This window comes from Crotalus tigris, unplaced genomic scaffold (genome assembly GCF_016545835.1).
Source record: "Crotalus tigris isolate CLP2741 ecotype Arizona unplaced genomic scaffold, ASM1654583v1 scf7180000019478.12717781048:2074007, whole genome shotgun sequence".
Taxonomy (NCBI): domain Eukaryota; kingdom Metazoa; phylum Chordata; class Lepidosauria; order Squamata; family Viperidae; genus Crotalus; species Crotalus tigris.
Window position 1 is genome coordinate 991,363 of NW_024097560.1, and position 8,396 is coordinate 999,758.

Genomic DNA, 8,396 nt, shown 5'->3' on the forward strand with positions numbered 1-8,396 from the left:
TGTGATCAAAATTCACATGGATTGGGATTTATAAAAGTGAAGATGTGACCTCCCCCAAAATGCATGGCTTCCTCTGATTTTCTCCCATCTGTAGCGTATCTGAAGCGTCGTTACGGGCTGATCAGTGCTGGCTCGGACAGCGAGTCTCCCAACCCTCGTTCCGAGTGCCCCAGTCCCAGCCTTCAGCTGCAAGACCTCAGCCTCCTGCAGATCAAGAAGCCAAGGGTGGTCTTGGCTCCAGAGGAGAAGGAGACCCTGAAGAGGGCCTATCAGCTGGAACCCTACCCCTCCCAGCAGACCATCGAGTTGCTCTCCTTCCAGCTCAACCTCAAGACCAACACGGTGATTAATTGGTTCCACAATTACAGGTAAAAAGCCTTGTGCCACCTCTTGTGTCAGACCCCAAGAACCAAGAATGGCACGTGGAATTACTTCAGTTTCCTTTATCGTTCTTCACCTTTAGACAGAATCTTGCCAGACTAAAGCAACTATTTGCAGAACTATAAATATATTCTGGGAACTGCTAGAGAGGAGCCATTGTAACTCTCGTCAATTCTTCATGCTTGGCTGCCTCTTTGCCCTCTGGAAAGCAGCCCCTCTCCTAGGAATCCAGACTACTTCCACCATACTTCCCGGGTCTTTAAGCTTTGCAGCAGACTTTCCTTTGGGTCAGATAGTTCACGACAGATAGATAGTTCACACCCAGCACTGTTACATACTGGTTGGATGTGAAGGAAAGCACAAAATCTTCTAGGCTCCTAGAGTATTGCTTTCACAATTGCAATTTTGGCCTTACCCTCAGATTTTTCTGCTCTTGATAAAAACCTGTAACTTTCAGGAAAAAAAAAACGTATTTTTTTCTATATCCATATAATGGCTTTGTTTGAATAACATACTTATGCCTAGTAAATTAAATCATTTTTCTGGCTGCAAATGCAGAATCATGGGCAACCCAGCAAAACATTCTAAGCCACAACGAAGCAACCAAGCTTGAGCCATGTTAAAAGAAAACAGTCCACTGGTCTTTCCCCGGAGGGCTCAGTTGTGTTGTGCAAATCCAGTCCAGGAGTTGAGGCAACTCAACTTCCTGAACTACATTGGCCTAGTGTTTATCTTTCTTGACGATGTTTTGGGATCTCCTGTGGATGCAAGAACCCCATGGCCTTTTTCTTTGACAGGTCTAGGATGCGCCGAGAGATGCTGGTGGAAGGAAGCCAGGACGACACAGACGCAGAGCAGAGCATGGCCCCCGCCGGCTCTTTGCCCAAGGTGGCCCAGCCTCAGAGCCCTGACTCGGAAGGGGAGGACCACAAACCCACCTTCAGAAATGCTGAGTGCCAAGGAGAAGTCAAAGCGCTGGTTGAAATCAAGGAGGAGCAGCTGGATGCTGGCGACAAAGACGACCGGGTCAGCAGCAGAGACTCCTGTAGTCCAGAAGGCGAGGTAGTGCCCGTATCCCGATCCAGCCCTGGGGAAGACCCCGAAGACCCCAGTCGTGTGAGCCCACACGAAGCTCCCAACCTCACCTGGGCCAGCACCCTACGTAGCAAGGCACACCTGCCCAGGAGCCACGATTATTCCAGTTTCCATAACTCCGGGGAGACCGACAGCCAGGAGAGGTCCCCCTCGGACCCCGTTAGTTATAAATCCACCTCCGAATCCTCCCGTTGCAGCCTAGAAGTTTCTCTGACCTCTCTGTCCGCCTCCTCCTCGCCGGGACTCCTGATGTCGGTCTCCCCCATCCCATCCTCCTCGGCTCCCATCTCCCCCTTGCCGGTGAGCACTGCGGCCACCAAAGGGCAGAGTGCTAGTGCGGCCGCAGATATGGGCACCGCGCCACCCAGCGCAAAACTGACTACGAACATCCAACGGCGGAACGAGAAAATGGCTAATCTCAACAGCATAATTCACCGGCTAGAAAGAGCTGCCAATCGCGAGGAGACTCTGGAGTGGGAATTTTGAAGGGCTAAATGGAAAAAAAAGAAAATAATCAAAACCGAACACCAAAATTAGGTTGTCCGGGTTCTAAACTCCACAGAACGTGTGGACAAAGCAGGGAGTCCTAGCAGAGTGTATAGAAAAAAAATAATCTATAAATATATATATATATATATATATATATGAACACACACACACACATATTTTATTAATTTCATCGTCTAAAAAAAAAAAATCAGCTGCATTTTGTCAGACCCGAGAGATTGTTGCTCTTTCTTAGCTCCTGAAGGTAACCTAAAAATGACTTTGGGGGGTTTTAAATGTGAAAACAGACACACAGGAACAAACTGAGAACACTTTTAGAAGGGAAAAAAATATTAAAGTAATATTTATAGACCTCTTTTAGATATTTTAATAAAAGGAAACTTTGGAATTTATTAACAGCTCAAGCTGCTTTGATATTAAAAGATAGCTATAAACTGTATCAGTTGTATCATTAAATGCCCACTGAAAGTCTTGTAGTTTGCCACTGGATGAGATTAAAGAAAAAAAATTAAAATTTAAAAAAATATGAACCTTGGCTCATTGATCCAAGCCATCAAGAAGCACTATGAGACTGACCAAAATGTTACGAAACTTGATTGGCAGACTCTGTGTTTGTCTGTAAGACGTCGCGTCACGACAACCTGTCAAGAAACTTTGTCTTATAGTCCACGAAGACTCTAAATTTGGAACCCGCGGTGCCATCTTGAGTCTGCTATTAAGCCCGAGTGGTATGTTCCCTTCATTTTTTTTCTTTCTTTTTGGGGCAACACGGGGGGAAAAAAAGAGAGGTGTTGCATGCTGTTGTATGGAAATAGGTTTTCAAGAGCCTTGTTGAACAAGATGCATCCCAATTCCAGAGAATGACTTTCTCTCCTTTACAAAGGAGCATCCAGAAAAGGGTTTTTCTTTCCCACTGAAAGGGGGAAAAAGCATCTTTTGTTTCAAAAAGGTGCACTTGCTAAATCAAACCGTCTGTTATGCCAGGGAAGACTTTAAAGAGAATTACGACACCTTTTTTAAAAGCATAAACATAGTCCCTTAGCTCAACAGTTCAGCTTTGGAGGAAAGCAGATATTTTGACACATTTGCCACAGGGAGCACTAAACCAGAATAGAAAATGCTGGCTATAAAATGTTTGCCCCCTAGAGTAGTGGCAAATAAATTTAATAAATAATAATAGCATCCTGTGCAATTCCCCCACCAATGTTAGTCAAAGCTTGGAGAAAAGGCAAAAGTTAAATCCAGGCCCAGCTCCTTATCCTGCTCCAATGGCCTTGCCTGGATCCATCTTCCACGCCAGGAGGAAGGAAGGATCTGAAGGATGCAAATAGCCAGTTTGGTAGGAAGCTATAATTTATAATTCCCACCCATTTGACTTTATCTCAAAACTAGAATAAGGGCTGATGGGACTGTCCCAGAACGCTAGCAGTTTTCCACCAGACGTTTTCATAATTTGAAGAGACCCCCCACGGCTGCCAGGTCTTCTCCAGCTTTTAACTAAGTTGAGTGATCTCCGCAAGCTTTTCAGCCTGCTGTTGATTTATTCCCCCAGATGGGATGAAACCTTTTTAAACCTAATTCACAAACAGGGAAAGACAAGCCGCTCACCTCCCCCACGCCCCCAAAATGTGTTTTGCCCTCCCATTGTGAGCATTTTTATCAGACTTGAAAGTATTTTATATGTTTAATGTTCCTTATTTCATCCAGTTCACCTAAGGAAACCTGGACGTCCCACTTACCTTAGAACCCCCCCTGAACAAACTCAGCTTCTATCTATCCAAATGAAATGTGGAGTTGGGTCCATGAATTCTTCTTCACCAAAGGCTCGAGATTACTTTTAGTGGAACAGGATTTTTTTGTTTTAAAAAACTAAGCACTTACGTGTTGGTTCTCCACCCTGGAAAGCGACCGGCTGCATTTGAAGCTGGCGAGATGCGTCAGCCCCACTTTTTTCTAGGCTCCTGTACTGTACTTTGAAACAATTTCTACGAGATTGACTGAAGTTTGTTAAATACTGAAAAAGGCCTATTACGTTCTGTAAACAGCCGTTAAAAAAGGAAAATACAGACATTCTATAACAACTTGGCTCGATGTCTTGGTTTATTGCATTCAAGGTTTGGGCCACCTAGTTAACAGCTGCTTTTATCCACTCCTGTCCTGCAGAATGAATAAAGCAAATTTTCCAGGGAAAACAGCTTTTCTCTCTCTCCATTGTTAACCATGAGGTTGTGGCTGAAGAGATTCCTGTTCCAGGTAAGGAAATGCTTACAACGGGTTTGGAAGCAGGCTAAAAGGGCGCCTGTTTCCGTCCCTCTGTTTCTTGACTGCAAGAATAGACCCCGCCTGTCCTTCAAGATCACCAAGGTGGCATCCATGGACCTCACCCCGATTCCCAGCCTCCCAACAACCCTGTGAGGGTTGCAGGATGGCGACCACCCAAAGGCCTTCGGGACTGAGCAGCGGTTTTGAGGTCTCCCCTGATCTTGTCCGCATTCTTGAACTACACACTACACACCCACAATTTCTTTTGTGGAGATATCCTCCTCTGGCTGAATTGGATCACACGTTCTCCTGTCCTCCTGGAGGAGTCATCCAGCCAAGCCCAACCATTTCCATGGTCCTCCAGTTCTTCTGCAGATGATCTTCTCCCTGAAAGGACCCTCTGTGTGTCCAGGGATCGAAAGAGGCTCCCGGCTCACTTCCGTTAGTTTGCCCGCTGGGGCTGCGAGTGTCTCCATCAACCTCTCATCGTGATCCCTTAACAGTGGAGATCTCCAGGAACTAGGAAGCGTTGCCTGCTGAGGAGGGGGGTGTCTGGAGGTGGGGGGGAGGATGTGAGCTGGCACCAGCCATGACTTTTCCATGAATCACGGAAGGGTGCTATCGGCAGACCGAAGACAAAGTTCCCAGCAGCTGCCTCAGCCAAAGAAGACGGTGCTGGTGGCTTTCCAAGCGTGGCTGCCTTTCAGCCAGTTCAGTTTTTCCAGGAGGTGCCTCTCCACCCCGGGGGGGGGGGGTTCAAAGGCTGCTGTCCTTGTCCTTCTGACCCTCCAGCCAAGCCTTCTGCAACTCAGCAATCTCCTGACCATACCAGTCATGCAGTCGGGAAAAACACACCGCACTTGGAGACGCGGGGCTGTCTGAGTTCGGGCCGCTGGTCCCGCTCGGCAGAGACCGTCTCCGAGGGGGCAACGGGGGTGGCTTGAGCCCCCCATCATAGCTCTTGGCCCCGCCAGAGGAGTCTGTCTCTCTGCAGGCAGGAGACAAGCTGGCCGAGGCTTCCGAGTTATTCCACAAGGCGCAGCCGTTCTCTTTCCCGGGGATACAAACGGGCAAGGCCGGTTTCTCCTGCGGCAGAACAGCCAGTTCCAAATTGGGAGCCGTTTTGTTTTTCCGATAAAGCAGCCGCCGTCTCGGCCCCGGCTGGGCGCCCGGGATGGCCTTCTGCATCTCCTCCAGCTGCTTCTCCAGCTCCCTCACCACCAGGCGCAGGTAGCCAAAGCTGGCCCTGGAGAGCGCCTTGACCCAGAGCTCCATGGCGGCCTGGCTCTCGGCCGCCAGCACATAGGTGCGGGACTTGGGGCAGTCGAACTTGATGGCGAAGGCAAACTCCTCGGTGGCCTCGCACAGCTCTACCGTGCAGCCCTCCAGAATGATGACGCCCACCGGCTCCCGGCTCTCCCGGTCCTCGAAGTAGAAGAGCATGTTCCCCCTCAGCACGAACCAGCGCCGGTGGTAGGCCGTGTTGCGCTCGCCCTTCTTGTGCAGGAAGCCGGCGTTGTCAGCCGGAGAGGCGCAGGTGGCATAGAAAGAGAGGCTCCTCTCGTTCAGCTTCATGGTGGGCATCCCTGGGAAGGGAAAGCAAGAAAGGGGGGTGGGTCCCAGCAGCCCCCATCAACACCAGATGGGAAAGAGGCCCTTTGGGTTCTTGCAGCCCCCAAATGGCTGCCTCTATAGCACGTTTCTCCACCTCGGTCAGTTAAGGTGTCTGGACTTCAATTTCCAGAATTATGGGAGTTGAAGTCCAAATATCATCTGGGTGACTTTGGAGGAATCACTGGGAGACTGTGAATTCTAGTTCCACCTTAGGCATGAAAGCCGGCTGCGGGACTTTGGGCCAATCCATCTCACCATCTAACAGGGTTATGGGATAAGAAGAGAAAGGGCAACTATAGGCAGTATGTTCACTGCTTTGAGTTACTTAAAAGTAATAAGGGGAAAAAAATAAATTCAGGGGGCCCCAGGCCATCGAAGGGCAGTGACAGCCTCATGACTAGGAGGGGAAAATGTGGCTGGCGGTGATTCCACCAAACCTCACAAGGGAGCAAAGCAGAGCGCTGGTCAGCCAGTTTCCCCCTCCGGACCATTCCTGTCCACCCGGGACTGAGTAATTCTCCTGCTTGCTACCCACATTTATCCTCTTCCAAAGTAACGGCTGCCGAGGCAAACTCGGGGCAAGAGTTTGAATGTCGACTTAATTGTTCGGAAGCAGCAACCTTGTTGATAGTTGCAGACCAACACGTGCCAGCCTAGCCTGGCACCGAGGCACCCGCAGGGCAGAAAACACACAAGGCCAGCCTTGCACCCGCCTCTGAAGCCCAAGAGACACGAACGTGTGTCCCACAGGCAAGCTAAGGGGGCAGCCCTCAGAACCAGCCCTGTTCTGATTTTGGCCCGCTTGCTGGAAATGGGAGGAAGAAAACCAAAGCCAGCTCAGTGGAGGGGGGGGGGATCTATTTATACATACACGTGGCATTTGTCTATAAACTGGCATCGCTTGACTCCAGGGGCTCTCCACAAAATCACCGCAAGGATGATTTATCAGTTGGGAGAGCAAAGGGGTCTCCAGGAGGCAGCAGCAAGGGGCCGGGCCTTGGAGAACCAGCCGCCCCACGGACCGGAGGTTCCTGGACTGGGGATGGGCAGAAGAGGAGCTCCTTCTCGTCCCAGGCAGCCCCTTCCCCTCTAAGCCCCGCCTGGCTTGAAGCTGGAGGAGCTCAATTCTGGGAGCCCCCCAGAAAGAAGCCAGACGCGGCTTTTCTGCAGAAACCCCCCCTCCCCGGGACCACGCCGCCCCCACCCCCAAGCCTGGCTCTTCAGACGGGGCTCTCCCAGCAGCTCCCACCGACCAACAACGCTCGCTGGGCTTGGAGATTTGGGGGAGGGGCGGTTAATGGGTTTCTATCCCTGCTGCCCCCCCTTATTTTGCAAGGAGCGCATTTGGCCTTTTGGGGAGGGCTTCTCGCCCGCAACCTCGGCCGAGCAGACCCTCCTCCGGCGGGCGCCCCCGGCCCTCTGCTCGGCTCGCAGCGCCTGGGCCAGGCTGGGGAGGCCGCCAAGGGCGGACGGGACGCGACGGGGAGCTTGGCACTCACCTGCCCGCCTCCTCGGGGGCTCCCCCGGCGGCTTCAGCTCCCGGCCCGGTGCCTGCCTTTGTCCGCGGGAGCGCTGCGCGCTGCCATGACCGGGCGGCGCCTCCGTCTCCTCCTGCGCTGCTCCCGCGCTCCTCCTCCGGCTCTTCCAGCGGCGGGAAGGCGGAGGCTGGGCTGGCTTCACCTCTGGCCGCCCCCGGCCTTCCGCTTCCTTCCGGGCAGCCCTGGCGAGCCCCCGCCGCCTTTCCTCGGATGACCTCCGGGTAAACCTCAGGAGGGGCTCCCGTCTGCGGAACTGCGGGGGGGGGTGGATGGGGGGGGTGAGCCAGCCGCGCTTAAGCCGGATTTAGAGTAAAGTTGGTTGCAATCCGCGTTAATGAACTGCCAGACTTCCCAGCCAGCAAGGAAGCAATAAAACTCCTTTTTGCTTTTGCAATACAGGGAGTCAGTCCTCGAGTTACGACCACGATCGAGTCCCAACGTTTACGTCGCTAAGTGAAACATTTGTTAAGTGAGCTTTGCCCCCTTTTACGACTTCTCTTGCCACAATTGAGGACTGCCTGTACCACTTATTATGTATATTGGCAATATATCTGTCTACTGTAATTATTACTCTATTGCGGTGCTTCCAAGCAGATCACTGAGACTGTAGCTGCAAGGGTAGCCTCAACAGCTAATCTGGGTCTGAAATGTGAGATCCCCAAATACAAAATCGAGTCTGAATGTGTGAACGTGGCCACACCAGGATTATGCTAAGTCTCCAGGCAGGGCAATATAGAATAGGCTCCTTCAACCGTGGCAACTTTATGGCTTGTGGACTTCAACTCCCAGAGTTCCTCAGCCAGGAGGAGACCCGATATAGAATATATATCCCTTTGATGGGCTCAAGGTAGTTATCGATCTGGCCACTAGATGGCGCTAGAGCCACATTGCATTCATTTGCAAGGGCACTTTTTAGAGCAAAGAGGCAAAAGGCCTTCAGAGTTGTTTTGCAATACTTTTTTTTTTTAAGGCGTACACAAATCCTTCAAAGCGTGCTTA

At 51.2% G+C, this 8,396-nt stretch overlaps 2 protein-coding genes across 3 annotated transcripts in view; one reads left to right on the top strand and one right to left on the bottom strand.

Moving 5' to 3' along the window:
• CUX2 (cut like homeobox 2) overlaps positions 1–2,184 on the top strand; it is a 62,908-nt gene extending 60,724 nt beyond the window's left edge. For both annotated transcript variants that reach the window (XM_039362610.1, XM_039362611.1), the window contains exons 22-23: positions 95–368; positions 1,179–2,184. In XM_039362610.1, coding sequence (XP_039218544.1) covers positions 95–368; positions 1,179–1,962 — 1,058 coding nt within the window. In that variant the 3' untranslated portion in view covers positions 1,963–2,184. The remainder of the gene's footprint in view (positions 1–94; positions 369–1,178) is intronic.
• Positions 2,185–4,065: 1,881 nt separating this feature from the next.
• PHETA1 (PH domain containing endocytic trafficking adaptor 1) lies at positions 4,066–7,612 on the bottom strand. The gene is made up of 2 exons (XM_039362631.1): positions 7,359–7,612; positions 4,066–5,831 (listed from the first exon to the last, which is right to left on the bottom strand). Exon 2 carries the CDS (start codon positions 5,827–5,829, stop codon positions 5,002–5,004), a length of 828 nt encoding a protein of 275 aa, XP_039218565.1. The 5' UTR covers positions 5,830–5,831; positions 7,359–7,612; the 3' UTR covers positions 4,066–5,001.
• Between the last annotated feature and the right edge of the window lie 784 nt (positions 7,613–8,396).

What these genes read in the sequence shown, in the direction of transcription:
- PHETA1 (XM_039362631.1), bottom strand. Translation starts at nt 5,829, where the DNA reads ATGCCCACCATGAAGCTGAACGAGAGGAGCCTCTCTTTCTATGCCACC.